Source organism: Poecilia mexicana, unplaced genomic scaffold (genome assembly GCF_051168715.1).
Source record: "Poecilia mexicana isolate PSO_F unplaced genomic scaffold, ASM5116871v1 scaffold_12, whole genome shotgun sequence".
Lineage (NCBI taxonomy): Eukaryota > Metazoa > Chordata > Actinopteri > Cyprinodontiformes > Poeciliidae > Poecilia > Poecilia mexicana.
The window spans coordinates 14552047-14566831 of record NW_028263381.1 but is presented as its reverse complement, the minus strand read 5'-3'; the positions used below and the strand labels follow the sequence as shown (position 1 = coordinate 14566831).

The following is a 14785-nucleotide window of genomic DNA, read 5'->3' as shown; positions in this document are numbered from 1 at the left end:
CCTGGTGATGCTCATTAGCCCTTGATAGATGTATTATTACGTTTCTGATTGCATAAGTGAAAGTTGCATTATGACACACAGCTGTGCTGCTGATAATAGTCCACTTCAAAGCATGTCAGACAGGCTGCTGCAGGTCACAGGAAGAGGATGGATTACATTAAAGGAGGGCGGCAGACCTACCTCCATTTTACTGTCTGTGAGCCCAACACAGAAATCATACACCTCTCCTTCAATTATTCAACATATGCAAATGTGTCTCTCCGTCAAACAGAGAAACTCAGCTCCTAACATCGCAGAATGAGTTAATAGTGACCAGACACGTTTGGATTCACTTTCAAAGTCAAAACTTTCACAGCCAGCATGAAGTCGGCCTTATTTAATATTCCAACCCCATGAGTCTGCAAGTCTGAACAGCAGGTTTACGTTACAAGACGACGGAAACGTGAGACAACATAAACTGGAACAGTGAGCATCAAATCAAATCTTACCTTTTGTGCGTATTTTTAAGTCCAAGGTGAACCACAAGGGTGATATCACGAAGGAACTGAAAAGAACAACATGAATCTCGGTTTTCTCCAGTAGCACACACCGACCAAAGACACCAGACTGTCACCAACAAGCCGGGATCGATTAACGGACCGGAGGCAGCCCGCAGCAGGTCGAACCTGTCGGTTCCGTTGACAGCCGACGTCTCGTCACGGCGCAGTCAGGACAGAGAGCCGTCACGCGTCGTGCGCCCGAACCCTTTGCATGTTGATAATTTGTGCTACACTAATAAAACAGATCACTAAAAAAACAAAACACTGAATCCACACTGCATCACCTTGATCCTGCATGCTGTCTGAGTGCAGCGCAGTTGGTCGCAGCATCACGGCTGTACCTCCACCTCACCGACCCGGCTGCACCTCTCCATCCTCCCTCCTCCCCTCCCTTCACGGCTGCTGGGGGCGGGCAGAACAGGGCAGAGAAATTTAAAGCTGCCAAAGTACAGCCGGACAGAAATAACAGTGCATCTGTCCTGCGGGTGACGCATTAATCCGATAACTGTGCGTCACTGAAAGGCAGCATCAATCAACATATCAATAAACTATGATTACTTGCTTCGGATATAGTAGTGGTACGAACTTTTATATACCAGGCTGAGCTGGTGTATTTAAACGAGCACTTTTGATCATGACAATCTGCAACATTAAAACAAAGTGTGTTTTATTCCCGTATGTTGGCTGGCAACATATTGATCATCGTTCTGTTCAAATCACAAGGGCAACGTATGTTGTTGGGGGTTGTTGTTCTGATGCCCCAAATGTCAATTTAATGCTTAAGCGCTGATGATCTATAAAACTGTGCAAACATTCGTCAAGTTTAGTTCAAACTGTTTAAAATGTAATAAAGAGCAAAGGGAATGGAGGCAAAAATTGCATTTATATAAGTTAATGATCAATATTATGTAGAAATATCTCTGCACATGCATGAAATGCATTGATAAATTGGAGTGGGATCAGGATTTCTGTTATTAGTAGCAGTATGTAATGATTCCAGTTTTCTATTTTTTTTATATTCTCGAATACTTTGGTTATATTACATTTCACCTGCAATCCAATGCACAAAATATTTTAATGAAACAGAGAAAGTGTCTGATTTTTGTGGAAAATACATCTGTAAATCATTCTCCAAAAAACAAAAACAAAAACAAAACAAAAAAAATGGGGGGAAGGCTTTAATTTTAATTTATTAAATGTCTCACCTCATCAAAACTTGCACCAAAACAACTTTTAAAAATGTTTTTTTTTTTTTTTTTTTTTTGCATCAACCAAATTTATGCTCATTGGACAGCCACGCTTTAAATGCTCTGAGGAATCAAAGATGAACTGGAGAAATCTAGGATGTTAAAACAAGGTTTTAATATCATGGACACATTTTAATTGTCAGGCTAAGCATATTTTAAAATGCTTCATGTTTACTGCCTAAAACTGAGGACAATAGAGTTAATAATTTAACTAATAATGTATTAAATTTTATTATTATTATTATTATTATTATTATTATTATTATTATTATTATTATTATTAAAGAGTGTGTTTTATTTTAAAACCTTTTCAATATTTTAAAACTATTTTCAATAATGGTAAAGCAGTTAAAAAATTCTAAAAATTCAAGACAGTTCTACAGAAAACACAACTCATATTCATCTGAATGCATATATGTTGATAAAGAAAATAACTTTGAGCCGTATGAATTACACTTCATACTCCACAGCATTTGGACAATGCAGTCTACACATTCCATGCCAAAGGTTACGGAAAAAATATCATTTATCTTAATTGTTTTTGCAGAGGGGGGAAAAAAGCAAGTTGCATAATGAAATAAGTATTTATTTAACTGACACACAGACTGCAGCGAGTGCTGGACAACAGCATCATCATCATCATCATCATCATCACGAAGGTCATGCTCAGACTCACAGTGGGATTAATGCAGATGTGTAATCTCAGAGGAATGAACTGACCCTAAGCACCAGCTGTTCTCTTAAATCACACAGACAGCAACAATTCCCTGCGAACTAGTACCAACCATTTGTCACCGCTCGTTCACAGTGAAATGGCTCCGATCGAATGGTAAATATTTATCTGGACATGATCACAAAGTCGTCCTTTTGACCTCAGTTTTCTCTCGCTGCGTTTATCTGGAAAGATCACAGTGACTCGTGGGCTCTCGGAGACTTATGGGCGCTTCTTGGTTTTGACGAGCCCCTTCTCCACCAGGCAGCGGTAAAACTCCTGGATGTACGTGTACACACACTTCCAGTCGGGCTCCTTCATCCGCACCAAGTCCTCAGCATCCAGCAGAGGAGGGCAGCCTGCCAGCCTCCTGAGGACAGGATGTCAGCACAGATAACTCAGACAATACGCTCCCAGAAGACTACATTTATTCTCGTTTCACTCTGAGAGATGAGAGCTCACTCTGCAGTGCTGAAAGCCAGCTGGAAGTTGTCCCTGGGCTTGTAGGGGTTCAGGGTGGAGTATTCGAACGCATCGGGGTAGAATCGGTGCACCAAGGCGCAGAAGGCGATGCCGTCTTTCCAACTGGAGGAGAAGTTCTGGATGTCTACCCCCTGTTTTAGCCGCATGCAAGAGAGAGAGCAACCGGTTTTCAAGAGCCCTGGCCAAGTGGGATTCAGGGACAGGACTGTGCTCAGTTCATATGGGCAATAAATCAGGGCAAAAGCTAGCTGGATGGAGGTTTACCTCATATGGCTCTGTTTTGGCCCTGCACCAGTCCAGAAGCATTTGTTTGACATTTTTAGCGTTGGGTGGTTCAGCAAAGGAACATTTCTGGGCTGAGACAACAGCAGGGCCGGTCCTGCAGAGGAGAGGAGACAGAAAAACAGCCATTAATTATCTCACTTTCAAAGAAGTGGAAGCAGAAATATGGCATTTCTGCCATAATTGTCAAAATATGGCAGAAATGCCATATTTTGACAATTATGTTGCCAAACTAATTCAATTCCTCGTGTCTCTCACCTGCCTGCGGTCTTGCCGATTGGAGTGGAGGACGACGGCTGACCTGCTGACTCTGAAACCACGACAGATTCATTTTCAGCGGCGATGTAAAGCAGAAAGCAGCGACATCAGAGAGTCAGACTTACTGGTCACCGACGGCTGCTGGTTCACGACTGCTCTTCCGACGCTGACTGCTCCTCCAGTCGTCCCTCCTTTATTCAAGCCCTGCTGCTTCAGGTCTTGCTGCCTCACCCCGCGCTCCTGCTCTCGTTTTTCTGATTGCAAAAGTTGAACTCAGAAAAGCTTGGTGTGCATACCCCAAAATGAAATCCTAGCTTCAGAGGTGTCCTTTGAAGGCCTCAGAGGTTTGTTAGAAAACATTAGATGACAACAGCAACATAATGAGCAAAGCAGACAAGTTAGGGAGAGAAAATAAATCAGAGAAGCAGGTGAAGTCCGTGGTAACTCTAGAGGAGTTGCAAAGATCCTCGGACCTAGTGAGAAATTCGACCAACAGGATAAATATTGATCATTCTTTTCCCAAATAGAAGGGCAAAGTTGATAGAAAGTGAAAAGAAATCCCCTTTGAGACTGGGTTGGAGTTGCTTTTTCCAGCTGTACAATGACTCTTAGCATACAGCCAGACTTCAATGAGATAGTTTAGATAAATGCATGTTTACATGCTGGAAGGGCCCAGTCAAAGTCCAGACTTAAATTAAGAGGAGAATCTGTGGCAAGACTTGAAACTTGCAACACGAGAAGGAAGGACTGTAAACCAACTTTATTAACAGATCAACTTGTGGCTTTTATCCTTCATCATTCACTGAAGGCCACAAGATGAATAAATCAGGTTTCTAAGTGTTTCAAATGTCACTGAAGTCTCAGCAGATCGTCTTCATGCACCAAGCAGGTGAAGCCAGTCAAAAAAATGTACAATGCTGGTAGGGACACTCCAAAAGACCTGCAGCCAAACATGCTTCAAAAAAGTACTGACTCAAGTGACTATGATACAAATAAACAACAAACCTTTTGGTTTTTAATTTGTGCTTGTATGATTTTTACCTCTCTTTTTCTTGAGCAGATCCCTCAGAGCAGCTCGAATCATCCGCCTCTCTTCAAAATCTGCTGCACTGTCCAGCTGCAAGCGGAAAACAGTCGCTAAATAACCGTATATTTTTTTACAGTTTACCCAAAGAAAAATCGAGTGTTGCCGCTAGCTAAAGGATAAAAAGACTGAATGTAATGATAAGTCTCCCAATAATGCCAAGAACTTAGAATTTGCATGAATGTAGTGTCATTATTTTATGGGCTCACCATTTTGTTGAGAACATCTTCATCCTCAATAGAGGCCAGTTTCTCACTGGTCAACAGCGTTGACCCTTCATTTTTTGACTCCATGTCTTATTAGCGAACCTGGTTGGCTGACATAACAAAGCAAATATGTAAACACATTTCTGAAGGATATCTTAGTGACAAGAATGAAAACTAAACAAAGCCGAAGGCGCCTTTCTGTCATGTAAAAGAAGAGAAATCCAAAATATCATAACTTGCCCAAATTCAGATTTTTTTTTTTCTTTTTTTTTTTTTGGAATGTTGTAAACACAGCAGGAAGCCCAGATTCATTTCTAGCTGAAATATGTACAGCAGCTTAAAAATGAGCAGCTGTGTGACAAATTATTAGTCCAACTGAAGCGCCTCTTATTGCAGCAGAGCAACTGCACTAAGCAAGAGCCTTCAACATGTACAAATATAGTAGTGCTATGGAAAAAGCTGGTTTCTAAAACAGTCTGATAGCAGAACTAAACAATATGTCGCGAGTCTGACGAAATATTTTAAGCTTGATGTCACAAAATGAGGAGAACAACATGGTAACGGTAGCATGTAAAAAAAAAAATATTTGAATAGGAAAATCATTGTGGTTAGGTGTCTGGTGCAACTCACCTGTTATCAGGATGCAAACCAGCTCCTCTGATGACAGAGTTCTGGATGCAACACTCCCGTCTCGCTTTCTTTCTCCTCTGTTAAACCTTGTGCAGAAGATCACAACTTACATCTCAGCGTTTCATAAAGATGCTTGTTCAGGGGAGAGAGAGTTCAGATTGCTTATGTGAACCTCCCAAAATAGGATAAAGGAGAAGGAGGAGGAAACTCTCTGAATTCATCCATCTTTGTCATCTCCACCACTGAATCTTTGCTCCTCCTGTCACAGGATCCAGGATGATGCGATGCCAAAGATATCAGGAATCTCTTCAGATCACTGTTTTAATGTTTTTGCATGAATCCTTTTTATTGCAATTTACCTTCAGAGTGCAGCAGCGGTATGGGATGTGAAGGGTTAACAGGGACAAAAAGTGAGGAGCACTGCCTTATTCAGGCAAAAGGCTGAACAGGAACTTTGTTTACAGAAGTGGAGGAATCTTTAGGCGGACGGACAGAGCACATATTTGGAATTCAAACACGGACATCTGCCGGGAAACATCGGTAAAATATTAAAACATCAGCAGAGACTGTTTAGTGGTTTAAAAGTTAAGGGACATTCAGGCATCAGGTTAGTATCTGAATCAGATAAACTGCGCCATCTAGTGTTGACCTCGTAGAACTGCTAAAGTATTTTCTGTTGTCAGAAAGCCCGACTTTGCTTTCCTGAAAACCCCGGGGGTCGGAAACCATCTCGGTTTCACACAGGGCGAGGCAGTGGCAGAACTTCAGGCTTTAATATCCAAATAACATGTATGAAGATTAGAAAATGACATATTAAAGCAGCTTGCAGCCAATTCATGTCAGAAAATCACAACTCAAATATCTAATTACCTACAACTATCTGATAATGTTCTGGTGTGCCATTATTTAAAGCAATTAACCTTTAACTAACAGTCCCCATACCTGCCTTGACAAATAAACAGAATAAATAAGTGAGCTGCATGGGTTTGGTTTTTATTTTTTTCCCCAGAATTACAAATCTTAAAAGTGTGGTGTGCATTTGCATTTATCTCTACCCGAGTCAGTCCTTAGTAGAAACACCTAACGCTGTATTTATAGTTTCACAACTATGACTATAACCTTCACAAGCTCAGTCAGGAAGCATTTGATCGTTACAGATTCTCAGTTGTATTTACCAGTAGGTAATGACTTTGACTAGGCCACTCTTAAACATGAGTACACAATGATCTAAGCTGTTTTATTGTACCTCTAGCTACGCTTACAGACTTTGTTTAACCTCCAATTCCATGTTTTAATTCTGCAGTGAATTTCAACACAGAAAAATTATTTTTGGACATTATTTTCTGCTTTGCGGCATCAATTTCAACTAAATGATAACTCGTTTGCTACATATCCAACTTACCTAACAATTTATGAAGCCATGCAATTTTTTTTTTTAAAGCCAAAGAGTGAAAATACTCCAGAAAGTTCACCTAAAACAAAGCAGAAGAATTCATTCACACCAAATTAGTGATGAGGGACTTGAGTTCCTTTATTTGTTATTCCAGTCCATATGATTTGTTTATTTTTCCTCAACTGCAGGATGTCCAAATAAGGCATGAGGCAAAGATGGTTCATTCTTTAAGCAGTCGAGTTTAAACCAGCCATTAAGGGCTACAAAATACATAAATATAATAAAATAATTATTTACATCCAACAAGCTTTGCACTCAAAAACAAATATGTACAAAATGAACCACAGGCTTTATAAGCAGAAACCCTGCAACCTGTCAGTGCAACACAAGCATCCTCCCACAAACTGTTATCCATTTAACATATTAATAAAAACAGATTTTGTCCTTGATATGTAAATGTATTAGTTTCTATGCAACATTACATCGAAATTTTTGAATGTTACTGATTGAATATTGAGCTCCAGTGTCTTATTAAATAGCTGAGACAAACAGGGAAACCAATGGAAATGTGTTACATGTACAGAATCATTGCATGTTCTGCATATCTAAAATAAATAAAGACAATTTTTAAACTGAATTAGGGCTATAAAGAAACAGTGGTCCTACATTTTTTATATCTTCATTATTCTTGTGATAAATGTATTTGTAAATGGCACCCTGGCAATAAAAATATGTTTTTTCGTAGGCAAAACATAATGAAGTTGACGGGATTTATATATATATATATATATATATATATATATATATAGTGGAGTTACTTTGTAGGATCTCAAACTCTGAACAACAACAGCAACAAGGAGCCACTGACACAGCTTGTAAAACAACAACATAAAGTAAATATTTGGCATACCAAACATGCTGAATTCAGAGTGGATCGCATGCAGTCTGGATGCTTTCACATAATGGAGAGCTTAGACAGAGACAAATGCTTACTAATATCAACTGTATGACACTTGAAGAAAGCCTACAGCATTTTCAGCCAATATTCGCCGAGACGCTCATAATAAAAAAAAATCTATATTTTCTTTTCAAACTCCCTAAAAAAAAGCATCAGTGAAAAGAATAGAGCTAAAAAGAAACATTATTCTTCTTTTTCTTGACCTTTTCCACAGGAGGAAGACGAGCTAAAGTTGAGCGACGCTCCTTAGAGAACTTGTGACACTAATTATCAAAGTACGCTGCGAGGAAGACGACGTGCCGCTCATAATTGGACTAACCCAACAGAGACTTCTCGAGAACACAATGTAGGGCTTTAAGTGGTGAGTGACGGAAAGGTCCATAGAGGAGAACAAAACACACAGCTTCGGCCTCTTAGTGAGTATGTGCTTCAGTGGAAAAGAGGCGACTCATTGCACCGAACGTTTCAGCTCAACAACAACCCGGCTCCTGCTTTACGCAACAACAACAACAAAAAAGCTGCCATAAAACCTCAGCCCCTGTCCAAAATGGAACAAGGCAACAGTACCATAAATATAGCTTCTTAATACAAACTTGAGTTTAATCAGATGCGGGGCAAAAGTGCTTCCAGAGTCTCTGCAAACCTGACCAACCGTCCCCGAGAACACTGATTACTGCCCTCTGGAGCTGACGATGCTTTTCACAGTAGAGTAGTGTGAGAGACAGAGTCTGTAACTTCAGCGGCACCAAACCGTTCGGTGTGCTCATGCATGCATATAGCTCTATAGGCTAGATGAGGAATTGATTTGAACCTTTTCCATGAAGGGTCATGGTGTTTTTTTTTATTTTTGTTTGGTTTTTTTCCTGTGGAGACTAATTCTGTCAAGAACATGAGTGAGTTGGCACAGGGAAGGAAGGAAATGTTCTGCCCCTTGCATGACACAAATTACAGTGTATCCAGTAATTATTTTTCTTCATTTTCTTTATACTTTCAGATCAGTCCATTTTCTCTTTCCCATCCACTCTTTGTGGATGATTTGTTTTCTCAAACCCCTCCTGCTTAACCGAATCCCCCCCAGACTCGGATTCAAAATCGGTCCCTTCGGGCTTCGCCTTGCGCGCGTCCATGCAGCTAACGATGAACTCGGAGTTCTGATAGATGAGCATGCCGGACAGCGTCAGCACGGCGCCGGCGCAGCTGAGTGCGGACAGCTCGCTGCCGAACAGCAGCTGGGACAGCAGCAGGTTGCCGACCACGTTCAGGTTGCCCAGGATGTGCAGGGTGACTGCCGAGGTGAGCGTGATGACGCAGCAGCTGGCCAGGTTGTACATGACCGAGCCCAGGCAGCTGAGCAGGATGAAGACCCACAGGTGGCGGTCGTAATGCAGCGGCGACTCCAGCATGGCCCAGTTCTCCAAGGCCAGAGCGGCCACAGCCAGGATGCAGAAGCTGGGAATGGACATCAAGTAGAGCAGGAAGACCGAGTTGATCTTCTCCTCCTGAAGTAAAATGCCTAAAATAAAAAGGAAAGAAATTAAAAACATCTGACTCCACACATGTGTATATGAGCTTGGGTTACATCCCCTTCTTCATTTAAAGGGTTTTACATGATGTTTGTTCGCCCACCTTTGCAGCTACAAGAGCTTTAACTCTTTTGGGAATGCTTTCAACAAGGTTTTTGAGAGTGTTTGTTGAAGTTTTTGACCATTACTAAAAATGCATTTCTTTGGTCAATAACTTCATCTAGCACACAGATGTGTAAAAGCTATTCTTACACTTTTTTCCAGAAGAACAGATTGTTCATAAAAATATGATCAGAACAAATTTTTGCTCATGTCATCAGAAGGCCTACTCTTATGATCCTGCTGTACATAAACTGCACTTAACTCATTGTGTTTAATTACTAAGAGATACTGGAGTTTTTGGTAGAAAACACTCGTTTCTTGTTAAAGATCTTTCAGTGCATGAATAAAACTTCCCGTGTCAAACTCTATCCAGTATCTCCATGTCCTGACCCAGCTATTCTGCAACACATATTATGGGGATGTTTTGGTTTAGGTGACTTTCATAACTGCTTACTGTGTTTTTATAGTCAAATCATGTTGATAGCAAGAATATTGCTGTACATTATGCAAAGCCATGTTTCATATCCCTCTGAGTCATCATGGACAAATGTTCCTATGTATTCCTCTCTCATGGAAACAACAACAAAGGCAACCTTTAGGTTTTTGTTGGAAATAGTTTGTTTGGAGAAAGATTTTTTTTATTTTTTTTGTTTACACATTTTTCTTACAACTGTACTTTTTCTCCTCTCTCTCTTTACAGGCGTGTCGCTGGCAAAATAAAGCTGACGTTGCAGATTTCTGACAAGTTACAACCAGAGCAATCTCCCTGAAAGCTTGCCTCCAGCTCACAAGCTGCTGAAGCGCCACCGTAAGTTAATTTGACATTCAAACAAAAAAGACGAACTCGACCTGAAGTGGGACAGAGAAACAGAATATACCGAGGGGAAAGTGTTACGGCCGGGCAGAGGACGAAAATAGCTACGTGAAACTTGAGACTACATTGCAGAACATTTGATTTGCTGGACTGTGTTTACATCGTCTAGTCCAGAAACAACAGCAGAACTTAATGTTCCTCCCAGCACACTGACTTAACTCCACTTAATGAAGAAAACGAGAACATTTCCGCAGTCTTGTGCCGTGTGTCACCGAAGCTTTCAGGGGGATAACCCTTTCCACGCCAGGATCACAATATGAAGAGGGTTCCTCTTCATATTGTGAAGGTTTTAGTAACTTACATTTAAAACTAAAAATGCATTGCCATTACAATTTTATCATGATTTATATTGACCAGACAAATAAAAAGTGGTTACAGCAGTTCTGTCAGGAGAAATGGGCTAAAAAGTCCGAAAATAAAGTTTATGAATGGATAATAAACATTTGACTTAACTTACAGAGCTTGAAAGACAATTCTACCAAATAGATGTAAACTTCTGAATCGAGAAGAAAGTAATAATGACGTTATCTTTGTATGTTAGTAAGGGAATTTCACAAATAAAAATACTTTTGCTAATTCCAATTGACCTAAAAACTTGGAAGTTTATTCTGACATGATGTCAAACATTAGATTAGAAACAGTTCTGTCCTTTTATATTTGTGCAGAAACACACTTGTTATAACTTAAACAAGCTTAACCTCACTTTATTAACCTACGACTTGATTTAAAATCCCAAAACAGCCAACAATAAGCCAGCCACAGCAGCCTGGCTTATTGCCTCCTGTTTATTGCGGAAGGTGGCTTGTACTTTTTTAGAAACGGATATCTGAATTATGACACACACACACAGACAGCAGCCTCAGATGCTATCAACACACTTAAAACAAGCAGAAAAATGTAATGTATAAAGTACATTTGATGGATACATTTAAGACTTTTTATAGCTGAAAATTAGATAATCCATTGTAAGATCTTGAAGCCCTGCAAAACTCTGATTTAGCCGTTCAACCAACCGAGAAACCTGAAGATCCGACTGCGTTTATAGCAAAACATTGAGCCTCCACGCATGTTTTTAAACTCGTGTCATCTCAGACGAAGTTCATGTTGCCGAGCGTAATGACATTGCAGCCCATTAATCTACTGCAAACAAACACTCATCTGTGGTGCAATACAAAACAGGAAGCCAGCAGCTTTAAATTAGCCGGAGCAACAAATGATTCAGTAAGAGTTCAAAACATTAGATAATTATCAGAACAAGAGTTAGTCCTCATGACATCACTGAGCTTTTCAAACAAAAAGTTCAATTTGTTGTCACAATGTTTTTACCCACTTGATCAAATCTGGCAAACACAGCACTTTTGTTCAAAAGAATTTCTTGAACAAAGTTCATCGAACCCAATCAGAAAAACAAACAATCTAGACTGTCACATTATACAAGACGCTGACCATTTTTGGATCATCAAACATTAGAAACATGACATTAGGCTGTCAGCAGACTCTACTCACTCACAGACAGGCAGTAATGTTTATATTATGTTCCCTAGGCAACCAGAAAGCCCGCAGTACCATTCCACCTTAATGTGAGGGTGTGTCTAGACTGTGGAGTGAGTCATCAACTTGTTCCACAACCACAAACTGATGTGGCGTCCAGAGGAAAAACATTCCCTGAAGTGACTGGCATGTGCAAAAAGTACAGAAAGCATCTCGCTTGGGTCACTTATTTAACAAAATAAGTACTTTTAACTGTTTTATGGGGTAATAAAAACTGTACTCACTCTGCTGAATGGACTTGACACCCCTCAACATGGTCGCTGCAAACACAAAGAAGCATCCGGTCTGATCGAACTGGACTTCTCCCATGATGCTGAAGGACGCTCCGAGGCAGATGGGCATCATGGCCGTGTATTTGATGATATGGTGCTGCTTACCCAGGATCAGAGAGGAGATGGCCAGAGTAAAGAGCGGCGTCGTAGTGTAGATCATTTGTGCAAACGACAGCTGTACATAGTTTAGACCGATGTTTCCGAAGGCGATGCTGGCACAGAAAGTCAGACTCAACAGGAACACTTTACACTTAGCGTTCGGAGTCAGGTCCTGCTCGGCGGCCCCTCTATGTCGGATCACCCGCAGCTTGATCAGCCCGTAGTCCACCACGATGGCCGTCAGCATGTGCAGCGCCGACAGCAGCAGAGGGTACCTGAAGTTGTAAACCGCGAAAATCCATTTGTTGAGGCTGGAGATGGTGGTGCCGGTCACCAGCCAAACGATGACGGCTGAGAGCAGATGGAGCATCTCTGCAAGCGGCCTCCTCCGGCTCCTGGCTCGCAGAGTCGCCTCGCATTTTGAGAAGCCATCGGGGCTGATCATGTTCGTAGCATGGTCCTCTCTGTAAGGCAAGCACATGTTGAGTTCGTTCTTCTCATCTCCAAAAGAAAAAAAAATAATTAAGCTGTCAAACTGGAGATTCTAAAAATAAAAATATATATATATATATATTTCCTCTGAGATGCAGTTGTTTCCCCAACAGCGGGTAACCAGTCTGTGTTGACTGTGAGAGAAGTGTTTTCAAGCAACGCCTAAAAACACGTGTTCCTGTTTTGCATGACAGCCGGGTTGTGTAACTCACCCTGAGTTTGTAAGATGACATATTCTTCAGAGGGAAAACACAGAAGGGAAAGGAGGAGGAGACTGAACTGTTCAGGGAGGGCTGGAAAACAGTATGGACTACGGCAAGTAGATTTGTCATATAGTGAGTCAGTCAAGCTCTTCACAGTAGATATTCTAAATTCAATTCTCCAAATTTAAAATGAAACTTTCAGAAAATAAAAAAAGTGTTTTATTTATTTATTTGCCTTTAAGAACTATTTTTTTGCCCATTCTTTGTTGCAGAACTGATCTAATTCTGGCCTTTTGAGCATGAATTGTTGTTCATAATTACTAAAAGTTAAATAAGAGATTGTTTTAGTGTTTCTTTTCCATCTGAAACACACTAAAAGTGGTCCACCTTAGAAACTACAATACAAAGTATCTTCAAACAAAACCAAAATCAAATTAAGGTTTCACAAATCACAAACTTGGGCTTACCTGGAGGTTTGGACAATGTAAGTGTCGCAGTTTTTGAACTTGAGCGGATTAAAGACTATAGCTATTGACAAATTAAGTGGAATTGCCATTTTGCCATTTCCCAAATCGGGAGCTAACTTCAGCTTGATTATATGTGACATTGGCCTGCCACAGATCTACCGTCTCCAGAAGGGAGACTCGGCGGACCGGTTATTGTCTTGTCATGCCGTTAAGAAGCCACAGGCACGAACAGAGCATGATACACTAAAGACAGTAGTGCTGTAAACAAACAATTTACAGAACTGTTCTGAAAATCGCAACTTTGCTTATAACCATAAGCTTGAAAATAGAGAGGAGTTATATTTTTAGCTGCCCATTGCCTTTAAAAGGCAACTCACCTCAGTGTCTGGTTCCGTTTCCCTCAGCCAGATGATGTAGAGGAGCTCGCTTGTTACTCCTGTCAGTGCAGCTAAAGTTATGCTTTCATTCACGCCTCTATGCGGCGACGGTTTCCAGTCACAACCGTTGCAGTAAAATGTCCGACGTGGTCATAAATCAACAAAACCGTGATGCTAACATGCTAGTTCACGGAATTGAGCAGCATTATGTAACTTGACAGGTACAAACGTTTTGCGCCAATGTTAAGCTAGTAATCTACCCCTGTGTTAGCTAACAGCAGGTTGGTCGCTTCAAAACATTTAGCCGTTTCTCCTGCTTCACTTCCCGCGATGTTAGCGCCCACTGGTCTCGCGTGAATATAACAGCATTTTATCAACACATTTTATCACAACAGTCTGTGCTTTTTACCTTGTTCCTGGAGCACCGTCAGCATCTCCAAAGCTCCGCCAGTCGGAAACAGCACTATCAGCCAACTGCCAGCAGGGGGACACAAGTTCGGCTTCTCTGGACGGTTTAAAGGGGAATGCCACTTTTTAAAAAATGATGTAAAGCGCTGGAAACTCAAAATAGTATGAACAGATACTTTGCCCAGAAGTGAGTATATTGTACTCCAGCAAGAGCAGTCCTACTTCAACATATTTTTACTCAAATTAAAGAGAAAAGTATCCAAGAAATTACTCAAGTAAAAAAAGTATTTTGGTAAAAGGGTACTAGAGTGCCGAGTTACTAATCAGCATCTTATTTGATATTTAAAACATGTCACCAAACAGACAAAAAACAAAGTTATCTGCAAATTCTGGTATATTAAAGTGTAAATTGAGGAAAAAAGGACACAAAAACACAAATTCAGGCAGAAGAAACATTTCAAAATTAAATATTTTCGATTCAATACTTGTAAAACCAATACTTACAGTAGTGCGTTTATATCAGAACATGGTAAAATTATTCCAGTGACAATCTACTGTACTCAGCAGATAGAAAACACTAGAACCGAAAAGCTTACGTACAAAAAGTTTTACTTGACTGTCTTAA

At 40.5% G+C, this 14785-nt stretch overlaps 2 protein-coding genes across 4 annotated transcripts; both read right to left on the bottom strand.

Annotated features, from left to right (window-relative positions):
* Positions 1-2356: 2356 nt before the first annotated feature.
* smtna (smoothelin a) lies at positions 2357-5588 on the bottom strand. The gene is made up of 8 exons (XM_014999877.2): positions 5442-5588; positions 4815-4921; positions 4563-4638; positions 3647-3775; positions 3522-3573; positions 3246-3360; positions 2961-3112; positions 2357-2868 (listed from the first exon to the last, which is right to left on the bottom strand). Exons 2-8 carry the CDS (start codon positions 4896-4898, stop codon positions 2721-2723), a joined length of 756 nt encoding a protein of 251 aa, XP_014855363.2. The 5' UTR covers positions 4899-4921; positions 5442-5588; the 3' UTR covers positions 2357-2720.
* Positions 5589-6947: 1359 nt separating this feature from the next.
* slc35e4 (solute carrier family 35 member E4) lies at positions 6948-14253 on the bottom strand. 3 transcript variants are annotated; one of them, XM_014999874.2, is made up of 3 exons: positions 14162-14253; positions 12067-12677; positions 6948-9305 (listed from the first exon to the last, which is right to left on the bottom strand). In XM_014999874.2, the coding sequence occupies exons 2-3, from the start codon at positions 12656-12658 to the stop codon at positions 8788-8790; spliced, it is 1110 nt and encodes a 369-aa protein (XP_014855360.1). In that variant the 5' UTR covers positions 12659-12677; positions 14162-14253; the 3' UTR covers positions 6948-8787. The 3 variants fall into 3 exon arrangements, with proteins under 3 accessions (XP_014855360.1, XP_014855361.1, XP_014855359.1); XM_014999875.2 differs by lacking the exon at positions 14162-14253 and adding an exon at positions 13753-14096; XM_014999873.2 differs by lacking the exon at positions 14162-14253 and having other exon boundaries at positions 12067-12932.
* Positions 14254-14785: the final 532 nt, after the last annotated feature.